This window comes from Scomber japonicus, chromosome 22 (genome assembly GCF_027409825.1).
Source record: "Scomber japonicus isolate fScoJap1 chromosome 22, fScoJap1.pri, whole genome shotgun sequence".
In the NCBI taxonomy this organism is placed as follows: Eukaryota; Metazoa; Chordata; class Actinopteri; order Scombriformes; family Scombridae; genus Scomber; species Scomber japonicus.
The window spans coordinates 11,741,560-11,765,394 of NC_070599.1; the positions used below are offsets into that span (position 1 = coordinate 11,741,560).

Consider the following 23,835-nt stretch of genomic DNA (forward strand, 5'->3'; position numbering starts at 1 on the left):
TCTTTCTTTCTTTTTCTTTTTATGGGGAGCAAGTCTGTGTTCATTAAGCTGCAATTACTCAAGTTGTGAGGATTCTATCTGACCAAAAACTACTGCACCTACATTTAACCAACACTTTTTTTTTTTCATCACAGAACTTAAATCCCCTGTTGTCTGAGGGCTTTATCTATGTCACTGCCGCAAAGCCAGCTACTATCTAGCTCCATGTCACTCCCATGTTGCCCCTATATTACGGTCTGTGTGGTACTGGTCCATCTGGGCTCTGTGAGGTCACTGCACACACCACCTGCTCCGATCGGGTTTCGCCGTGGCTTCTGGGTAGCATCTCTGGGCACGCATGGAGGGGCAGATGTATAGATTTAGTGGTACAAATGCCCTCAGATACCCATAAGCATAACACACACACACACACACACACTTTTAATGTCTTACTGCACTCAGAGGGCGTCCACTGGCATGCTCACACACACAATCTGTACAATTTACATTTTTAGCCGAGGAACCTTTTCACAGGTTTCTGTGCAATTTTGTGTTTAATGAGACTTTACTGTACATGGTTCACTAATTTAGGGAGACAATTGCTCTTTGAGTGCTCAGGTGGACTTAATAGGCTTACAAGACTAAAAATTGGATTGTGGTTAGCACATTCCAGGGAGTGAGCTTCTTTTACTGAAATGTATTGTCAGAAGTTAACTTGCTTGTCTCCTGAAAATAATGTCTTCATAGAATAAACTGTTGGTATTGTCAGTTTTTTACAAGTGTTTTTCTTTTTCTTCTGTAACTGGCTAAGGTAATCTCTAGTACTCATGATTTGCATATAGAAAGACGTTTCTATTTAATTGACAAAGACAATAGCAGTGAGGACTGGAAGACAATTCTTCAGCCAACAGAAAACCTACTTTGTTTGACATGTCCACAAAGCTTTTGTTTTTATTTAACTGAGGCAGTGTTGCCTATACACGTCCTGTTGACACTGTATACATGGTTGATACTGCCACCTGTCCTTTTATTGCCTCTGAATGGACAAAGAAAGGCTGGATTACCGTCATTGATACTCTACACTCAAAACACGTGCATTTTAAGTCACAGACTTGTCAGGAGTTAATGAAGGAAAGGAGTAAACCATAAAAGAGCAATTGTCTTTTGCGAGTAATTTTAAAAGACATAAATTTAAAAGACATAAAAAAAGACATCTAGTTCCTGCAGTGCGAGGAAAAAGCTGTGACCACACAAGCTGAAACGTAAAGAAAAGCCAGACGTTAAAACGTTACTGGTGCAATTTATATTTATGATGTTGATGCTGGTATTAAGTGTCTTTTATTCGTGACTATTCTAATGTCATTTTCAGCAATGATCCGTTTTTCCCCCTGCAGGCATTGATTTGGCTGTCTTATGGTTATTGCGCATTCTTGCAAAGGAATCCTGAAAGGTGCTGAAAAGCTTTGTGAGAGATTTGCTGATTTGCTTTTTCTTTTTTTTTGTATTGTCCTTAGAAAATGTCAGTAGCGTCAATTGACAAACTGAAAGTCCCATTCTCCTCTAGAAATGTCCTAAACGAGGACATGAGAACTAATGACTGATGATGGATAACTGATCAGAGGCAAAGTGCCAACATTGATTCATGCTTCATGTCGATTTCTGACATTTGCATCAATATTGACCAGTTTGATGATTAAAAACTACAAAAGCAGATCCACACTAATTTAGTTGAGTTTAACGATCCAATCGGAGGTTTAAGCTGCATTAAAATGTGCAAACAACTTTTAATTTGTCCATTTAAACATTTTTACAAAGACGCAGATTATGAGCTTATATTATATATATATCAAACAAGATATTAGCTGTCAGTTTAAGTCATTAGAATACGCTCTAAGATAGGTCTACATGCTTCCAGAAGAATCCAGAAATCCAGAAATGAGTGTGTTACCCCACGAGTAGAATGTATCGCTTATTTTTAGACATACACAATATATCTTAGAGAGATATACCATGATGTGTTTTCAGGATGGACATTTTTTGCAGTGCATGGAAAGGATTTTACTATGTGCGCAGCCAGACTCCGCCTGCTCACTGCGCGTCACTGGCGAGTAGTGAGGACGCGGAGTCACTCCCCTGCCTACTTTTAATAGCTTTGTCATGTGATGGAAAGCAGTTGTAAGACAGGTGCCCTCGGTTCATTCTCGGCGAGGGGCAGCATTTGCCTGTGTGAGAGCGAGTGGGAAGCGCGTGTGGATTTCTTTTTTACTTGATTTCTTTCTTTTTTTTTTCTTTTTTTCTTTTTTTTTTCATTTTCGGACCGTCATTCAGTGGCTGGATGGCGTGGGACAGGTGTAACCAGGACTCGGTGTGGAGAGAATTAGAGGTGAGCGCATCTAAACATCCGACTTCTTTCATCTTTGTAGCCTTGTGGACTGTCTTTTTTTTTTTTTAAACCCTGGACGGATGGACAACACTGACTATCCCGAGACAGCGATTTGCTTATAAGTCTACACTCTCTTCTCTGCTGGTGCTGGCCGTGGCATTCCGGTGTAGTGCGCGTCTGGACACAGTTGAGGATGCAGGGGAATATACAACACGGGGGACATATGACAAGTGGAGGGGAATGTGCGGAATCTCCCTTTTACACCTCAGTTAAAGATGTAGTTGTTGTAATGCGTGCACAGGCGGGACCACTGCTTTTCTCATAGGATCTCTGTTCAGTCGGAGCGAGTGCTTGCAAGCTGGCGGATATCTCTCCAGCCTCGGACTGTACGCGCTCCGGTGCCGAGAGGGTTTTCATTGCCAATATGACTGAAATGTCTCAAAGTCAGGTATTTGGCTGCGCATGAAATCCACAGACGATGACAATCCTTTTGATGTGCTGTGTCGGGATAGTGCGTGTTATTTTCAAGGGGCGAGAGCAAAGGTTGCCCACACTGAGGGAATCGCTATTTGGCATTGCGCAGGAGCATCATAATACTAACGGTACTGGGGCACGTTTATGTGCCAACATCGCGGCTGGAAGAGAGTGACACTGGCTGGAGAGCATTATAGCATCCAGTTAGAGAGATGATCTTATTTGGGTTTATATTCCCGTTTGCATGTTTTAATCTTTTATCTTACCAATTAGTTCCCGTTCGCTCTCCTTGCCTTTTTCTTTTTTAAATCCACCTCATCTTATCTTAACGTTTCGTTTAAAGTGCATGCAGATAATAACGCACATCAAAAGGATACTTATTCGTCCCCTCTTTCCTTTATAGTTGTTCAACGAGTCCGTCCAGCTTGTTGTGGACGTTTAGGTGTACCTGGCTATACTTAGGTACTTGTCTGCATACAGGAGCCCAGAGAGGTTTTCCCAGCACCAACATGATGTGACTGCAGTCTGGCTGCATATGTGTGGTGATCTGGGCTGCGTGATGAGGAATATGATGGGAAAGAAAACTGCATTTTTTTTAAAGAAAAAAAAGAAAAAGAAAGAAAGAAAGTAAGGATCTGATATTTCCGACTGATTATAGGGGTGGCTTTGATTCAGATGTACTCCTTTGCACTTTAATCGCCGAGGCAGACACATACCCTGTCACTTCAGCCAGGTGGGATTATCTTTCAGCGTTTAGTTATGTCAGTCAAACAAATGTAGGCTACGCGTTTTTCTTGAAGCTCCTTTGAGTCATTCCATGAAAATATTGTTATGCACCGAGACTTAATGACATTCAATAAATCCCTGCTTTTACAATAAGCGAATTGCCAACTCGGATCACGGTCTTTCCACTAATAATCTTCCCCTAGCAGGTGCGTAAATCACTGGAGCGCTGTGGTGCGCCCTGATTGTCTGTCTGGCGGCGCTATTTCATTAGTTCACCAAGAAGTCCATAAGATAATTGGGCATAGGACATCCAGCCTCTGAATATCCTAACATCGCTGTTACCGTTTTGTCATGCCGTGCCTTGTCAGACTGGATCATCTCAGGGGGAAGCCTAAGACGCAGTGAATCTGTCCCCTTCGCTATTGCGTTTGCAACATAACGGATTTGTCTCATCATAGTCGAAGCCATGTGTATTTGTGTTGGTGCGATTCCGAGGACAGATGAACTGTGACACCAGTGTCTAGGCGGTTTTTCCTACTTGGCACAGTATCCGTCTCTCAGCTTAGGTGAACCCGACTCTCATCCCTCCTCTGTCTGGGGGCCAAATATCCCCTGGCTTCGCCCGAGGATGTCTATCTTATATCTGTCTTAAGGCCATCGTGTAACGCTCATAGATCGGGTGACGTGTTGTCAACAAAATTAGCAAAGTGTGTCCTATTAGACAGCGGCCAAAAAGCTGTGTTCTCAGGCTTGGATTTGCATGTGCACAGTCACAGGGTGTAAACACACCTCCACTGTGGTGTGTGTGTGTGGTTTTTTTTTTGGGGGGGGGTTGCCTTTTTTTAATGATCACTGACTGTAGAGCTCAAAGTTTGCTCACTGTGCAACATAGTGACAGGTCTGACTGGCTGGTGCTTATTTTAACTGCTAGTTTCCTGCCTGGGGGTTGCATGCTGAAATGAACAAATTATACTGCACATAATAATGGTGCACAAAATGACTTAATAATATCCAAAATCAAGGCATGTGTTTTCTACTTAATGGTAAATATCTACCGTCTTAGGTTTTATTTACAGTGACCCTGCAAAATAAACCGGGACCGGGGTACACGCTGTCTAGATTATGTAAATCTCAAAATGTCAACAGGCAGTATTTAGTAGCACCAAGGCCAGCACCAATTGCATTGCTAGGGGGGACATGGTGTACAGCAGGTTGGACAGAACCAGAGTGGGAACATGTTGAGGGTCTACACGTTCTAGACAAAAATGAGCTGACAGCCAGTAAAGAAAAAAAAAACTCTTCTGGTAGTAAGAGTGCAAAAGAAAGCAAAGTAATAAAGGGTGTGTAAGTGTGCCACATGAAAGCAATATACTTTACTATTTTTATTTTATAGAAATGTTTGGATTTCCTTTGTTTATGAGTCATCAGTAGGATTGTAAAAAAGCTGTTTAAATCCTGTTCAAATTCCAGTTCTCCAAATAATTGAATGTATGATTTGCATGTGATTTTCTTCTAACCATCATTGTTGCTTTCTTCCTCCAGTGTGCTGCCTTGGTTGGTGAAGACCAGCCCCTCTGCCCCGATCTCCCTGAACTTGACCTTTCAGAGCTGGATGTCAGCGACTTAGATGCAGACAGCTTCCTGGGTGGCCTCAAATGGTACAGTGACCAATCGGAGATCATTTCCACTCAGTATGGCAACGAAGCAGCCAATCTTTTTGAGGTAAGCAAAGTCTCTTTTATTCATTAACTTCATAATCATTTCCTTCATTTTTGCATGATCATTCAGAACATGGCCAGTAACTGTTTCCAAAGCATTATGGTGCTATGGAACATCTTTGCATCGGCAGTGATTTCATCATATGTACTCCCAGGGGTCAGGATAGAGCTGGAATAATAACATGCACCTAGCAAACTCAACACGATATCACATTCTCGATTGCAAGGCAGACAAAATGTACAGCCATTACCAGTTTACAAACATACTTTTACGTTGCTCCGAAGTACAAAAAGGGGAGATAGCGTGAAGCGTGATAAGCCCTGGAGGACCTTTGTCCCCTTGCTTGGATCCTGGCCGCGACGGTAGGCTCCCTTATCAATATTAGCATTTATTTCAGCCCAGAGCTAGTAATGCGGCACACATCTGAAAGTAGTAAACTCTGGACTTGATGGCTATATTGCAAAACACTTCTCAAAGGTTGGAGTGTAAAACTTTAATCTTTGCTTCCCCCTCTGTCTCCTCCTATCCCTCTCTTTGCTTCGGACTCTCTCTTTCTGTTCTCACCCAGTGACAAACGAAGTCCACAGAGGGTGATGATCTGGCCAGGGCCATAAATCCATCGGTCTTGGGACTGAGTTCCAGTCCCCAGTTCATTATAAGCCTTTATCAGTGGCAGAGATAGACAAGAAAGACTGAGATTGGATGCTTTAGCCTCGCCTCAGGAGGAAAAACCCTGTCTGAGAAGGCAGTGCTTGCTTGTGCGTGCCGATGGCCCTGTCATGTAGTCACGTTTTCAGGGTCTCTGCTCTGTGTGTGTGTGTGTGTGTGTGTGTGTGTGTGTGTGTGTCCGTAATGGTCTTGCAGGCAACAGTTGATAACAGACCAAATTCTTTCCACGTTTAACCTCCCCACCACCACCACCACCTTTTTCAGAGTCTCTTTATATCACCACACACACTACCTCCGCGGACCACCCCAACACACACACACACACACACATACATACAAGAAGGGGGGCCTTAAGTACTAGCTGGTGTGACCGTGGCTCCTCTGTCGTCTGAGAGTGATATGGCTTGCAGCCACCGAGTGGCTCTGGGGATGGATAAAAATACCAATGAGAGTGTATGCATGTGCTTGTGTGTGTGAGAGAGTTTAAAACACAATGGAACTTAGCACCTACCGAGAGCCCTGATGCAGGGACTAGCTCTGAGCAAGACGCCATGGATGACTTCTAATGTGGGGAGAGGGCTTGTATTTGTGTGCCTGCATGTGCACATGCTCCTGCACACCAGCACACGTGTTAGTGCATCCACATGAATATTGTACTTTGCAGTAATCGGGTGATGTTTTCACACACTCAACTAGCCAGCAGCTATTGTATTATGCTGAGGATATGGAAAGGCTTCTAATCAAGCAGTGAAAACTGGGGTTTCAAAGCAAGCCTCATAGCAGTAATACATTTCCCTGACCAGGGTTTTTTTCTTTTTTCTTTTCCATCTTTGGAAAGTTTCAAGTCACCATATGAAGTGCTCAGTTCATCATAGGGCAGGACCCAGCTAATCCTACTTAATCTGACAGGGGAAAGTTTGCCGCTCGGCAAGGATCAGAAGACTGGGGCTGCAGTTGTACTTCCTGTACCCCCCTGATTGGCCTCTACACAGGGCAGAGAAGCATCCAATCAAAAGTTGAAGATTAGAGAAAATGTTAATAACTGGCCAGATTCAAAGCGTGTGAGTGTAGCCTTTGTTTCTCTCCTTTCTCTCATATGCATGCATCCACTTAACAAATAAGTTTATGTTTTAAGACAAAGCAGGTAGCAGATTTTCAAGGCTGCGCATGACTTAAAATGTGTAACAGCTGGGTGCAGCTGTCACACTGAGGCCCCTCTTTTAAGTGTCCCCATCAAAAAACTCTGGAAGTTTGAGTCGGATTTCATTAGTTCAAGTAAGTCAACTGTTGAAATGATTTGCAGCTCAGACGGAAAGACAAACACCTACTGTTTTTCTTGTGCAGGGCCTTTTGTTCAGATTGCACAGCCACGTGAGGGACAGTAGCAAATTTGTAAACAGGGCTGGTCTTGTAGTTAGGACAGGAGGCATAGCTGTCACACCACAAAAAGTCTAATTTAATCATTAAGAGGGCAATGGAAATTGTTTACATCCTGTGTAAGCAGTGTAAGCAGTGTAAGCGTGTATATGAATGTGAACATTTCCATGTTTCTATCTGTGCATGTGTGTGTTCTGTTCCATTAGCAGCATACGGCCTGAGATCACAAGCTGTCCCCTGGCTGGCCTTTTGCTCCATTCCCTGCCACTGTCCCAACTGTCCCTGACACGAAATGTGAAGAATGATACACCACAGCCCCTCCCCTCTTGTAACACGCACACACACACACCCACACACACACACACCCCCTACATGCGCACGCACACACACATAACAGCTATCGCTCCTGGCACAGTGTGTTTGACACCTCTTCAAAACGGGCCGACCGTGAACGTCCAGTCTATTTTGGGCTGCAGTTGTTAAGGGGTGGTTACTCCAATAAGTTCCCAATGTACTGCCAAAGATAACAGCACAGAAGCGTGACCCAATGTCTTTTTAACCGCAGGTCCCAGCTCAGGTTTCATGTCAAGGTTCAACCGTTTGATTGATGGAAATGTGTCTCGCTGGTTTTGGCTTGTTCGGATTCCGATGTGGACGTCCCGGCGGCGGCTGCACCGGCCACTTCACACGTATACAGATGAAGGCATTTACAGTTGTTGTAGATTTAGGAGGCAGTCTGTGAAATTATGCAAAGAAATTGGCACTGACTTTTAACTCCTGACATGTTATAGCTGCTGTCTTGTTGTGAGATACACTGTTGATAGATGGACAGCTGGTATAAAAGGACAAGGACAGATGAAGAAATGTGAAACAAGCGGAGGCACAGAGACGACAAGACAGACATGAGGACAGATGGGGAGTGAAAGAGGGTAATGTATAGATGGGGAGAAGCTTGGACTTGTGCCAGTCCAAATCAAAGCCCACGGATTGGAAGTAAAAGGTTGTGGGCTTTACAGGTAGTAAAATAAGATGGCATGGCTTAAAGCATTATTCACATATTGTATAGGGACATGCTTTGGAGTGTATGCACGTGAGCACACGCATACAGTATGTAAGTCATGTAAATGGTTTATATCACTCCAAGAGGATGTGGTGTGTGACGGCATACGAAAAGGCATTATGGTGCTTTGTCTTGCTTGTTTGTGCCTTTTTGGACAGATGCTCAGGCGCTTACTCTTAAGTAAAGGCAGATTAGATTGATTGGGTCATCTTTAGCAGGCTTTGAAAGAACATGTTGTGATAAAATGTTTTCCTCAAGCAGCCCTTCATTTCCTGCAAAACGCGAGTAAGCATAGATTAGCTGGCACACTTGTTGGCGATAGGAGGCTCCATGTGAGCTGAAAAAAAGGGAGCGTGCACACAGTTGTCGACCCTCGGAGAAGAATTGTCATGCCCACACACCACACACACACACACACACGCACACACACAAACACAAACAGCAGAGACCCTTATTGTCCCTGTTCCTATTCCCTGCTGAATGCCGGTTGCGTTTATTTTGCAAATTTATGCTGACATTTGAGAGTACACCACCCGCACCAGTTCACCGCTCCAGCAATGGGTGTATGAATTATCATATTCCGCTGTATAATATGATTTTCTGAAGTGAGTCTTATTAGAATACACCATACTTTCCTCATCTTGAGTTCTCTTCAGTTTTTACTGTGCTGATACATTGTTTGCACTGTCTGATGGAAGAAATCCTCCATCACTGTTTGAACTGAGAGCAAGCTGCGCTTTCAGGCCCGCGGCTACGCTGTTTCAAGATACACAAATGAGAGAGAGAGCGCAGACAAGGAGACGCAGACATATAGTAGAGAGATGCAGACTTACACTGTCCAAGCCCATGTCATCTTGGAGCGTCTGTCAGATCCACTCCACGACAAGAGCTCTCAACCCGCCGCCCCACAACACTGTGGGCTCTGCCGGCTGCCATCCTTTCTCCCTCTCTCCCTCCCTCCCTCCCTCCCTATCTGTCTTTTTCACTCCCAAGGCAAAGCATTTGTTCCTGGCTGATGGGAAGTTGAAACTGCACTGGCTAAACAAATATATTCTGGCCTCCAACAGTCGCTTCTGGAAAGGAAGACTGGATGGAGGATGGGAGCGAGGGGGAGAGATATGGACCACAAAAAAACAAAAAAAAAGGCCCCCTCAGGGAATGTTTGGAAAAAGAGCAAGGGAACATCTTTTGGTCTGGTGGCGGCTGCTTGGCTGCCTGTCTCGCTCTCCCTTTCTCTCCCTCTTTCTCTCACTCACTCACTCACTCACTCTCTCTCTCTCACACACACACACACCTCCGCACTCACACTCAACCCACAGTCCCAGTGGACTGTCGCTACTGATTGAGGCATGGTTTGGTGTTCCTGCCCCAGCTGATCCCCTGCCTCCAGTGGATACCCATCTCTCTCATCACACCAGAGCCCTCGATGTGTACGAGTGCATGTGTGTGTGTGTGTTTCTTTGTGTAATTGAGACAGCCAATACAAAGATCAGATAGTGGTCTTTTCTGGCTAGACACAACACTTTCATTGCTTTCCGTTTTGTGTGTGTGTGTATTGGGTGGGAATGACTATTTTTAGTACCTGGGGTAATCTCCACTAAGAGCCTTTCAGGGCTGTTTCACTTTAACCTGGCCAAAACACTAAGCCAATAATCCAACCCCCCCAGACTCATACTCACACACACTTAGAGCAACATGTTGCAACGATGCCACTCATGACGCAATAATGTTCCTTGTATTATTTAATAGTGAACACTTTGCAGTGGGAGGATGATATAAACAGTGAATTCCAAGAATTCTTTTATACTCTTCCCGTTATTCAATGAAGAGAGGCAGAGGAAGTATGAGATAAGAGACCGTGTTTGCATAGAGATGAAATGAATTGAATTGAATGAATCAAAGAGTGACAGGGAGTGAGGTACAAAATAAGGAGTGAAAGTGATAGCCAACAGTGAGAAAACAGGATGAATATAAGACGAAAAAGGGGAAACCTCAACAGACAGAAAGAAGGAGGAGGACAATGGAGAGAGGCCTTCAATCAGTGAGTGCTGTGATTCATGGTGAAGCGCTATCAGTCTTGGGCGATAGTCTGCTTCCCCTCTCCAGGAAAGGCCAATCGATCCCAAGTGTGTGTGTGTGTGTGTGTGAGTGTGAGTGTGTGTGTGTATGTGTGTGTGTATGCTGTGCCAACTTGCCCAGCAGCGGCAGTAGCCTTGGCCAGCCCTTCTGCTCTGGTAGTTTGCCATGTTCTGTCAATCTTTGTGTAATTTGTAACACAGCTTCCAGAAGAATTTTATAGATTCTGAGCAATAATTAATGACTTGCTAGGCAAAAGATTTATTTTAGCCCTTAAAAAAAACAAAGTAATGCACTTATGGGAAGAGCTAATATAATAAAGAGGAACTCTTTAGACTGAAAAAAGTGTACCACTGCCCTCTCTGGTTCAAAGTTTGAAGTGTGGTGCTTCTCTGAACCCAACAGTGATGCTGAGTATGTCTGGGGGTCAGAAGTGTGCCCTTTTGCACCTCTTAACAACACCCAGCACTACTGTCATGGTGTACTTGTATCCTGGCTGTAACAAGCTGCAGCAAGGTGAGAACCACTGGAGGTCAGCAAAAAATAGAATTTCAGCTGCTGTTAGGTTACGACTTAAGTTAGTTCTGGCTCCTCCTTTTTAGTAGAAACCATGTTTGTAACTAAAAGTATTAGCCAATTTTAAAAAAGAGGGGGGCTTTTTGTTCAGAATGAATGTCAGCAGTTTGATTAGATTATATTTTTAGTGCTGTGAGAAGGGTCTTTTATTCCATCTTTAATTCCCTGTTGTTTTATAATATGGTAATTAGATTTTTTATCATAACTTACTGAAGGAATTTAGTATTCATATAAACATATACACACGTACAAACATACTGAACTCACACAAACATTAATCCGCATTGTGCCCACCCCTTAACCCTCCTTACCGCCCCTGGGGCCAACATCACACTCAGAAGGAAAGAACAATGACATCTGACAAATGATCAAACAATAAAGAAAGGGAAAAAAAGTAAAGGAATAAATTAAATGACGGTACATAAAAATAATCAAATGTAAATATAGATAATGAGTAATCTGTTTGTTAAATACGGAGGACCATAAATTGAGTAGACATAGACAGGACTAGAACATGTGGCCTAACAAGACTGGGCTACTACATCTAGGGCAGGTGGGGTTAATAGATGGGTATATTTTAGCAAGTCTGTCATTGGAGTAATGCAGTCTGTGGAACACCTTGGATTAAATGAACCTGTGTTTTATGCTCTTAAAGGAAGTATGTATAGCAGAGATGCAATTTACCCAGATATCCTCAGGGATTACCTTTTCAAGGTTGCATTCCCAGGTTTCTCGAATTTTAGTCCTTGTTGGCGGATCAATATTTTGGATAATGTTATACGTCCTGGAAATAAAGATGGAGTGGGTTCCTTTATAATATGGTTCATATGTGGCATCTTTATGATGAGGTTTGTAGTAGGGAAATGTTTGGAAGCAAGACTGCAGGCTTGAAGTTATCTGAAAAAGTATGATTTTTGGATATCATGCTCTTTGCCTAAAAATTCAAAGGACATGAATGATTTGTTGTCAAATAGGTCTTCAAAGAAGATTAATCTGTGTCGGTTCCAGCCAGCAAAATTTGAATCGATTTGTGAGGGTGTGAAGAAATGATTGAGAGACAGGGGACAAAAGCCATTCATCTGGTTAAAATTGAAATGTTTGCAAAATTGTATCCAGATTTTAATGGAATTAAACACTACAGGGCTGGAAAAAATCTTAGTATTAGTGCATGCTGACAGTGGAGCAGATAATGGGGAGATTGGGGAGATTGATGTATGTGAGGTGAGTTCCATTGTTGCCCAGACAGGCTCATCTTTATCAGAAAATGCTGTCACCCTGTATGTCAGTTTGCTAATGAAAAAAATTCAGGAGACTGCAGGCCCCCTTCAGATTTAGGTCTTTCTAAATAGATCTTCATTTGAGAGGTTGATCGGTACCATAGAAAAGTTGAGATATATTTTTGTAATGTAACAAAGAATTGTTTTGGGAGCCAGACAGGTAGTGGGTAAAATAAATGCAGAAATCTTTGTAATCTTGGTAAATCTTGGTAAAATAGTTATTTTGAGGACGTTAAGATGTCCAGCTAAAGAAATCGTGGGCATGATCGCTGTTCTAAATCTGTTGTCGTATGTTCTGCCTTTGTGTTTTAAAAGAACAAGTCATATATATGTATAAGAACTTGAAGGATTGATGTTCAGTTTTGAAAGGGAATTAATCATTATTGTTTACAGGACAAAGTAGGCTTTTAATGAAATGTAATTTATAGCCTGTGAAGCTCCTTAAGCAGACGCAAAAGATTGGGTATGAAATGTACTGGGCAGGCTGCATAGTGGAGCAGCTCATTGCGGTATAGCAAATCCTTGTGGATTGGATTTCCTCTTGTAATGCTCCTACTTGTCCAGTCCTTCCTGATCACAGTAGTGAGGGATTCTATGGCCAAATCGAAAACATGGCAACAAATAACCTGATGTTAAGCCATTTGTCTTAAAAGCAGATCTAGGGTTATCATATAGAATTTGAATCCATTTACAGAATATATAAGACTTCATGTAAATACTTCCACTCTATCCTATCAAATGCCTTTTCATTGTTTAGTGACTAGATTGCCTCAGGCAGCTGTACTGGATAGGTTGAATTTAATATATCAAGGAGTCGCCACACATTGGAGAACAATTGTCACGCTGGTGTAACATCACAACACACAACATGGAGTGAATTATGGCCCATTGGCAGGGGTCTGGACGTCAGGATTGAGAGTGGGAATCTTTAGTGTATCAAGGAAAGATTGTATTGTACAGATTGTATTTGTTTCTATATCAGAGAGATCCAAATCTGAGTAGTATTTCTCAAATTGATTGTTAATAAGTTGAGGGTTGCATGGGGATGTATCTGGTCCATTATTTATCTCTGCAGTTTGGGAATTACTGGATGTTTGTCTGAGTTGATGTATGAGTATTCAACCTGCTTTGTCTCCATGTTCATGAAATTTGTGTTTTGTTCTAAGTAGATTCTTTTCTGCCTGATGGATGAAGAGGTTAGTAAATTCCATTTGTAAAAGGAGATGCTCTTTGTGGAGTTCTGATATGGGAGATGCTGAATTTTTTTTTTTGTCCAACTCCATTATATATTGTTCGATTTCCAAAAGACATTTATTACGTTGTCTATTCATGTGGGCTGTGCATGAAATTTTCTGACCTTTGGTTTAGGTTTAAAGTGTTTCCCACAGTGTATGTCATGGTGTGTCTAGACAGTCATTTATGTGGAGGGAGAGGTCTATTTGCTGATGGAAAAATGTTCTAAATGGGATGCATAACAAAAGCAAGAGGTCAAGACTCCTTGACCATCATGGCTGTACATGAGCAGGAAAATTTATGTCCAATTGCACCAGAGAGTGGTCTGATATAGCAATACTATGATATTGTAAATTGGTTACTGATGGAAGAGATTGCTGTTGATTAAGAAGTAATCTATTCAAGAATAACTTTTGTCAACTGGTGAGAAAAATAAAAGTTGTTTCGTAACAGGGTTTAAATTCCTCCATTGATTTGTTAGACCATAGGACTGTATGAAAGAGTTAATAACAGTTCATGCTTTGGATAGTTGGCTGTCTGGCTTGATCTAACTAGTTGTGGATTCCGTGTGCAATCTAGGTCTCCTGCTATGATGAGATGAATATTGTCGACATCAGGGATAGAGAATATTGGTTTGGGAAAAAACTGTGGGTCGTTCCAATTTGAACCATAGATTTCTACAAGGATAATCAGAACTTTCTTTATCAAACATTCTTATCCAGTTATTTCTCAGTCTTATGTGGTGATTAATCTTTAATTTTTAATTAATCTTTAATTGAGTCTCGGAGTGTCTGAGTGTAGTTCTAGCCCTGCGAATCCTGGAGTAGCTTAGATATTGACCGCTCCATATGAACATCTCTGAAGTTTTCTCCCACCACAATTATCCTGTAGTTGTCTCTGTGTTGCCTCAACTCCAGATTTTCCTCCTTGGGCTGTCAGTTGTTTGACTTAGCAGCGACAACTGCCATTGTAGCTCCACAACCTCAGCAGAGGAGTGGTTAGCTCCCTTCTCTAGGCCTTGTTTCAGTGTAGCCTGTAGCTTGATCTCCTGGGTAGTAGTATCCAAAACTTCATGTAATTTCGAATGGACTGTGGCTATTTCTCTGTTTAGCTCATCGGAGAGGCTTTCAATTTCTGTGTGCCGGTTCATCGATAATGCAGTAACAGTGTTTTCAACTTTTGTCATGACGGATTGCTTGGAGGCCTTGATGGCATCTATTATAGTGGTGACAGCCAGACCTGAAATGTCCTTAGGTGGTTGTGCCTCAGTAAAGTTCAAGGTGTTGACTTCTTATTTCTTTCATAATTTTATTTAAGCAGTTTTGTACCGCCCAGGGTAATTTGATTTTAGCACATATTTGGCAGTGTGTGCTGCAATCTTGTACTGTACATGTGAAGGACTAGTTTTCCCTGGTTGAGAGTCTATTTTTAAGAGCTTTGTCATCCAAGCAGAAAAAAACCCTCCCATTCTAACTAAGCTTTATGATGTGCACTGCATGCTTATAGCTCCAGCTTATTTCCCCCCTGAAGCATTTAAGTCTGCACAGGCCTCAAATAGTTCAAGAGGCTCTCTGAGGCTCTGCTGATGCATGAGTGACTGGATGCTTGGATGACTCACTTGCTGCCCAATCAGTAGCTCCTGAGTCTAAACTGAAAGCAGAAGCGTTTACAGACATTTGGTCTTTGCTGATACAAAACATTCCCCACCCTTTACTTTCTGTGAAACAAGGAGGAAATAGTATAAAGGCGTGACACAGTTTGGTGCTAATAAAAAAGATTGAGCTAAAACACTTGCAAATACCTAATCCAGAATCTCAATGTACTTGTAAATTCGGCAAGTACAGCTAAAGATAGCACAGGTTTTTATCAGGTGAACTGTAAAATATGTGCATTATGAAATCGTGAGGAGATGCATCCAGGATAAATCTACTCCATGCATCTGCCATGATAGGGCTGTTGACCCCAGGAGGTCAACAGCTCTAAAATTGCCTGCTTGTTAATCAGCTGTTTCCAGAAGACCATTTTCAGGCTATACTGAAGCCAATGAAACCTCTTTTCATATGGCTGTGAGCTGTGCTATATAATAACTTGATGGGTAGACTGGGAAGGGATTTTGAGTGTTGGATGCTTGTCATCAAGTGGTCAATGACCATTGATCTTTCTGCATTTGGCAGAGATTGCACCGTTTAGAACTGTGTGCAGGTGTGGTGGGCATGCTTAGCTAAATGTACACTGTGAAAGGCAAGGCTGTCCAAACCAAAGGCAAAATGATCAGTATTCCACAGAGGATATATCTTAGATTAAGATGAAAAACAGTTCAACATTTGATGTTGATGCTACAAAGAAACCACTATGAGCTTTCATGCTCCCCCTCATCCTTTCCCATAGTATCACTGGCTCACGTCAACGGTTTGGGATTGTATCAATTTATGTGACCGATGTTGCCTTTTTAATTCTCGTAAAGAATGGTGCATCCCTACACGGTTACCATTCAAACAACATGCAAAGGCTTGTGAAGTCCTCTGTGTTTGACCACTGCTGTTACACGTGCAGACCGTACGCATACTGTATGGCACTTGAAAGCGCCCAAGAAAAAAAAAAACGGCTCAGATAACACGCTCACAAAGTCATGACACGGATAAGAGGCATACACACTGCAGTGGCAACCTCCTACCTGGATCCAGGAGCGAAAAGGCACCCGCTCGCATACACAGAAGTCAAGGTAAAAGATAATGCGTTTATTTAGTAATCAGCAAATAGCTTTTATGCAGTGGGTAAGTGGTGAAGCCTGTGAGGCCTTGATAAGATCGTTTGCTTTCAGGTGTTTCCCTGTCACACCGCATATGGCATTGAGTGCAAATTGAATAGGGTGACCTTTTTTGCTGCAGAATCAAATTGACTGCATTTTCCCCAAAAGATTCTGCCATTTCAATTACCATTAATTTGCGATACTGCGTCCTCTGTCGTATGCACAGACACGTGCACACTAAAGATGTAGAATAGGACAATGACACAGTGAGACACACCTATTGTTTGAAACACTGTAGACCACTATATCTTGTCCACTGTACTCTGGCTCTCCTTGTGCTGGCATCCTTCCGAGGAATACATTACTGTGACAAATGAAACGCCACAAACCCTCGATGGGCTTGGCAGGGCCTGAAAGGTCAGGAGCTGCATTTGTGTGCAGGTATTTATGTGCGTGTGCTTGTAATTGTGTGAAGGTGGTGTCAGCAGTAGATAATAACATTGAGTCCTCTGTGCTAAAAACAAGAAGTTGCGGTCCATTCTGCTCCCCTCTCAAATCTATGTAAATGTCAAAAAATGACTAGCCCTCCGTATGTGTGTAATTGTCTCATGGCAGACTTGCATTCCAGCCAGGAAGTGCGGCAGTGCCCATTTAGCAAGATGGACATTGAAACAGTCTCTGTACTCCCTTTCTGTCCCTCTCTCTGCACTCGCTTTTTCCTCCTCCGTGTGTTCCTCCATCACATTATCAACAGTGTAACAGTATGTTCAAAGGGCCCTTGCTTAATGGTGCACATTCAGAGCTGCCGACTTAAGCAAATAGCTATTTGCATGCCATTAGGCGAAAAAAAAGCAGAGGGAAGCACCATTCCTCATCCCATCTCTGCATCTAGCCGAATATTCCTTATGCAAGGCTCCAAATCTCTGTTTTTCTCCCCCCTCCTGCTGTGACCGTCAGAGCAATCACAGCAATCAGTGTTTTCTCGTGCCAAGCCGATTGGGAAGTAGCTGCCAAAACAAAAGAGTGAGTGTCCAATCATTATGATGGTGTGTGATTCTGTGGTGTTAGCAAACGGTTGCTTGGACCATCTGTTGGACGGCTGGAGAAGGAAAACAGCAGCTTGGGGTAGGACTGTAGATGGGGGAGGCTCTGCCAGGACACATCGAACCCCCTTGTGATCCTATCAGTTGTTTGGATAGCTGTAAGAGAAGGTGTGTGCGCTGACAGAACAAGTGTGCGCGCATTTAATGCTGTGTTTAGACAGACAGATGTTATTACATTGTTTTTAAGGGTTTCATTGCTGGTTTAGGCTGTCTATCAATCTACTGTTTGATCTCCTGGATCCACTAGAAAGGTTTTGTGGTTGTGTCTGCTTTTTTTTGTTTAAAGGTATATAACCAACTGCTTGATTTTTGACCCAAAAGTGACAGCCCCAGCTGATCTCAGCAGATATGTGACAGAGTTCAGGTGGTTAGTTTTACCAACAGCAGCAGCAGCAGCAGCAGGGTTACTAGTCAAAGGACTTTCCCAAAAAAGAACTAGAAAGAACAGCACTGCTAACATCCCTAGGGTAGGTCTCTCAATCGGATCTGGCCTGTGTCAGGATGTGTAACAACAGTTCTCTTTCTCTCTTTGGCTTGCTCACACACAGACACAGACACACACACACACACATACACACACACACACACACACACACACACAGATATCTCCTCTTCTCACTTTCTCTTTTCCTCTCTCTTTCCCCATCAGCTCATCTGATAGTGCTCTAACAGTCTGAAATGGTTCCCAGGAGATGCATCATCTCTGCGCACACACATCCTGGTCCTTATTGATGGGTCGAACAGTTTCCTCACTGATGTATTACTCGCATGGCCTTCTAAACTGAGACAGACATCTGGCATATAAACAGTCAGCATGCTTCTGCTGTGGCACTTCTTCATTCGCATTGCACACATTGCCGTGTTTGTTTAAATGGAGGCACAAAATCATGAATTCCTGCCAGGACGAAGGGATTATCACGACGCCAGTTGTGGTATTATAGCTAAGTAGGGTGCAGGAGCCTAAAATCAGCTGCTGGGTGCTTGGATCGGACAATCTTGTCTGCATTTAGAGGGTACAAAATTTAGCAACTTGCAGCTCAAACCATCATGATAAAGCATAATGATCTTGAACTGAAAGTGGTGACAATAGAAGAGAGACAGAGGGGCAAGCATCATGTTGATAGATATAGAAATATACCGTTGGTGCCAGAACATTTGTTTGGGAAATTGTTTCTGAATAACTAGACACTCTATTGACTCTGTAGTCAGATGGAAAATGACAAGAGCCTTCAGTTCACTGCTATGTGTTACAGAGCCAATCACAGCCCTGACCACAATGGAGGTTTAACATTTAGTTTTATGATTTGGAACACTGTCAGACTGTTCTGCACACACACAGAGACACATAGAGGGACTTAACAGTGTTTTGTATGGTTTCATCACTCTGTATAGGCCATAATCACCCTCTCTCCATCTCAGTAAGCTCATGCTAAATGACCAGACGTCTCTCGCGGCTGCCATGATTTGTCTCTCGGCCGTGCATCGTGCCGTACCTTACACTGCCTGCCTGCCTCCTTTTTCCTCCCTCCTCCTTTCCTCCTCTGCTGCCATATGTTGTGCCTGTGTGACCGGCCGACGTGTCAGGCCTGACTAACGCCTTAACGGCAAGGCTGACTTTGATTTATTTCCTCTGAAATCTGGGGGCCAGGGGTAATAACACAGAATGACATTATTTGTTTATCAAATCCAAGGCTGCTTTTCTTGGCAGAGTCAAGATGTGACGACTTGATACCACCCCCTCACTCGCCCCACACACACGTACCCCCCACAATGCCTGATTGTGCCATGATTAGAAGGTCTGGCTAGTCGTTTAACCTCATCCAAGAGGTTGCTTTTGAAATCTGGCATAGCAGAGAAAGAGGAAATAAAGATTGAGATGAGGCAACGCAATTAAATTGTCAAGGCACAGATTCAACCCCCCCCCCCCCCCCACACACACATGCAATTTGGGGGACAATTTATTAAGAATGTTTTCTGTCTGACCCAATTGGTTGCTATTCGTCTATTTGGAGAAAGAGAGAGGGAAAGAGTGAGCAAAAAGAGACAGTGAGAATAAACAGTACTTTAAATACCAGATGACCCATTTAATGGGAAATATTTTATCTTCCCACATCCAGAGTGCCTGTCACATGTTCTGCCTCTCATTTGAAGATAACGGCGGGGCTGTTTAGTCTGTTGAAACTTCATCTTGGTGTTATTCAAAGATCAGGTCTATCATTCTGGAACTTTCACAACACATTTGGTTCCCTTTAACATGTAAATGATGCATTGCCCCAAAAAGCTCGTTAAAATTTGATCCTTGGCAAATTTGCTCTGGAGCTTGGAATCCTCAAGAAGCAATTAGCAGATTTAATTTGGCTATTTGCCCCGGTGTTCAAAAGTGGGAGTTTGTTTAAAACAGCACCTTCACCTTCTGTTATCAGCTGTGTGAATAGTATCTCCTGGAACACAATGCTGTGGTGTGGGGCTCAATAAAATAGTTAAAGGCAAGGACAATCTCAACGACTGCCTGCCTGATAACAAAAGGGCCTCACCTAATAATGAACAACTGGAGTTGGCTTTCTTTTCTCCAATGTGGGGAAGCTGGGGGTGAAGAAGGGGGGGAGAAAAGCTCTGCCAGCACTTGCCAGCATGTTTTATGGCTAATTGAAGCATTTGGAATAAAACAGCCACAAAATGGCACCCTTTAGAATTGGAGCGGGGTTAATATATTGTGATCCCACAATTAGCCCAGGATTGTTAAGATCTCTTTAATTCGGTGAGGTCCATTAAGCGGGATGGGCGAGAAAGTGCTCCCACCGAGACAATTTCTCTTCTCTCTTTGTTCTTCCTGCCCTCTTTTCCTCTCAGCAGCTGCTGTAGTAATCAATATAAGTGGACACGGCCATCAGTAGGTTGCCAGGTTATCCTGGAATTACCCCCTTTGGGTGCTATAGCTCCTGAAGTCGACCCACACAGAGGTTTTGTTTATAAATATACAGGGGGCACATAAGTTGGAGGTAGTAGATTGACTTTGGCGCTGAAACTCTACAAGGTGTGGTCTTTAATCTGGCATGGAAAAGCTCGCCCTCCTGGACAGGGGTATTAGATCGTGCACTCTCCAGAGTAGAAATGATCACTGAGGTTTGCTCTTTACCCCAGTTTCTCAAATCCCCACTTGGCCTATGAGTGCCTCCACTAGAGCCTCAGCAGCGGCTGCAGCATGATCGTCACGACTCAGGGTTTTACAAGTGTCTCTTTCAGAATATGAGAGTCCCTTCTGGGTTATCTTCGGGGATACAGTGTGCCTGTGGGAGCTTGCCAATTGGTAGAGGTTTTTGAAACGGGATTGAAATTGCTACATTTGAGCCTGCCACAGCTTCAGAAATTCCCCAACCCCTTCTAACCCATGACATAATGAAGCTTGCACAGCCCTCTCAACTTTTAATGTAACTAGTGTCACACAGTGGAAAAGACTGCAATTTCAGAATGTATAGGTTTAAACGTATTCTCATGAGGCGAATAAAGCCTTACCCAAATTCAGCATTGCTTGGATAGTTGGTGAGGTTGGACCCAAACAGATGGCTGGTTCTTTTGTGACTCATTTGTGATCGTCTAAAATGATCCTACTTTCAATTTCTCATGTGAGTTTGTGTATGTTTGGGTTGAGAAAAGGCTCTGGCTTTATCAGCGGTTAATACCTAGCTGCTTAGTGCTCAGGTAATAACTTGGTGATGCTGGAAAATGGTGAACGTTTCAGTAGCACAGGTTTCCAGCACAGTGGATTTGAAGCTCCTCACAAGTAATTAAACAGCATGCCACCTCATACAGAGCAATTTCCTGCAAGGCATTTGCTTGCCAATGCGCCATGCCCCCCAGTCTACGTCGTGTTATCTCTGTGAAATATGTCCCCTTTATCATTTTTTAATAATGACTGAGTGTTCATGTTGTTAGGAGAAAATCTGCTCAATGAGCATCAGATTAACGTTTTCCTCACTGTTAGCTAGCTAACTGAACGTCCCAAGATATCTGTGTCATCTATAAATGAAAATTGGAGGGGGAAAGCATTAAAATGGCCACTGTCTTGGCTGTGAATCTAAATCTGTGCCATCCATGATGGGTGTGTAATTGTGTAAAATCAGTGGGGTAGACAGAAACAAGTGGGTGGGAAAATTTCGTGCATGTGGGATTCTGAGTCTTGGAGGTATAGTGTTGGTATCTGAAAGGTTGGTGGCCCCGTCGGCCTAATGATGGCCACACGCTGTCGTGGTGTGATGATTGCCTGGAACGTACATTTCCTGTTGTCACTTGTCAGTGCCCAAAGGCACAGCCGTGCACACACACAAACACACACACACCTTGTTAGGCAAGCTGCATTCCTTTCACTCTTAATATCTATCTATATACATTGTCTCTATTCTTGTTTTGTCTCTACACACATGTGTGGTTATTATCCCTCATAAACCTTCAATGTTGATAGTTGGCAGCTCACAACTCTCTCTTTCCCTCTCTCTCACTATCCATCTCTGTGTATTCATCTCTTTGTCTCTGTCTGTCTTTATTTCACACACACAGTTATAATCTCAAACACTACACAGGCAGCTGCAGCAAGAACACAACTCTTGCAGTACATTAAAGAGGGGCTTAGTTGTAAGAACAAGTGTTATTTTTCCTGAAATGTTGATAGAGTCTTCCCACCTATTATAAACACATACTGTCATTTTAAATATATCACATTTATTTAGCATTAGCAGATGGTTTTTCACCTTATCTGAAGATTGCTTGCAAATATCTTGCCGGCCAGTCAATCGCCTCTCAATTCTGTGGGGAAAGAGGAGAGTCAACTTCAACTGATTGTGTCCTTTACCCTGACAAACTCCTCCATACCGCAACCCATCCCAACCCATTCCTGTCTTCCCTAGATACTTGCTACTTGTCAGGGTTTCTTGGGGAAGATATTATTTTGGTCCAGTAACCTGCATGCTTAAAATATGAGTGACAGGCTTGACTCACTTGCAGAGGGAGAGAATTTAGTTTTTTAAAAGGCTGCCAGAATTGAGCCAGCTCTGCTGCAGCAAAAGACAAAAAAAAATCTTCCTACTTTATTAACAATGGAAGTCCGCATGCAGCCACCCATCACCCTTACTTTCCTGGGGAAAAAAAGAGATGCAACTTCTGACTAAAATGTCCTATTTTTCCTGTCTCTCTATTTTTCTGTCTGCCTTCCCCCTTTCCCCCTCCTAAGAAGATAGATGAAGAAAATGAGGCCAACTTGCTGGCAGTGCTTACAGAGACCCTGGACAGCATCCCGGTGGATGAGGACGGATTGCCTTCGTTTGAGGCCCTGGCAGATGGGGACGTGACCAATGCCAGTGACCGGAGCTGTCCCTCCTCCCCTGACGGCTCGCCACGCACCCCAGAGCCAGAGGAGCCTTCTCTGGTAAGGCCTACAGCTCTTCCTTTTACGTGTTCCTCCCATCACCATTATTCCAAGATCACAGCATATTATTTCTGAGACATGACCTCCAACCATGCACACACACACTGCTTATTTTGTGTGAGTCTATGGTAGACACCTGATAAGACCCCTCTGCAAGGCTGGGCACCAAATGTAGACTTTTGTCTGTTAGACTTCTGTATTTGGCAGTACTGAATCCACACTCTGCCACATTTACCACAGTTTGTTCACTGTATCAGTGGTGGTAGCGTGCGCTTATGCAGATGCAGGGAGGAGGGAAGTAAATGCAATGGATCATTGTGTTTGCTGTTCAGTGCTAATTACATAACAGTGCTATTGCGGCGCCAATTCAATGATATGAACACTGTGGTGGGGCCAACTATGGTTGACACAGTGCCACAGGTCCTGAAATCAAGCCGGCACATAATAAAAGTAAGGGGAAAAAGAAATCCATCTCATCTCGTCGACTCCCAGTGGGTCTCGGCTAATCCCCCTGTGCCCGAGTCATCTTTTTTTGGCAAAAATACAGTCAATGTGAATTCAGTTCTTAACGTTGTGCTGTTATTTTTACACATAACCATACCATCTGGGCATTTCTCTAGCTTAAAAGCTTTGACCTAAAATGTTGTGTTATGTTTTGTTATAGTCCAGTTTATTCCATGCCGGTCCCTTCCAAATGACCTCTAGCCACATGCCCGAGTGTGTTTATTCAATCACATTAGAGAAGCCTGGCTTTGTGTACACAAAAACACCTGCACAGAAAGAAGAAGAAAAAAAAATCACAAGACTTGTGCTGTGCTGTGACGTACTCTGATCTTTTAAACATTTCAGTAATTTTACCTTTTTTTAACTGCTGTATCAGTGCCCTTCTGGTTGTACATTTACAAAGCACAGGACGCCTAATTGAAAGAAAATGGTAATTTGCATAACCCACGCTAACTCATTCTCTCTTCCCCCCCCCCTCCCTCCCTCCCTCCACTTCCACTCTCTCTTTCTC

General features: G+C 43.1%; 1 protein-coding gene across 1 annotated transcript in view; it reads left to right on the forward strand.

Annotated features, from left to right (window-relative positions):
- Nucleotides 1–2,059: 2,059 nt before the first annotated feature.
- The window catches only part of ppargc1a (peroxisome proliferator-activated receptor gamma, coactivator 1 alpha), a 43,526-nt gene continuing 21,750 nt past the window's right edge, over nucleotides 2,060–23,835 (forward strand). The window contains exons 1-3 of the mRNA XM_053343279.1: nucleotides 2,060–2,362; nucleotides 5,105–5,284; nucleotides 22,626–22,820. Coding sequence (XP_053199254.1) covers nucleotides 2,315–2,362; nucleotides 5,105–5,284; nucleotides 22,626–22,820 — 423 coding nt within the window. The 5' untranslated portion in view covers nucleotides 2,060–2,314. The remainder of the gene's footprint in view (nucleotides 2,363–5,104; nucleotides 5,285–22,625; nucleotides 22,821–23,835) is intronic.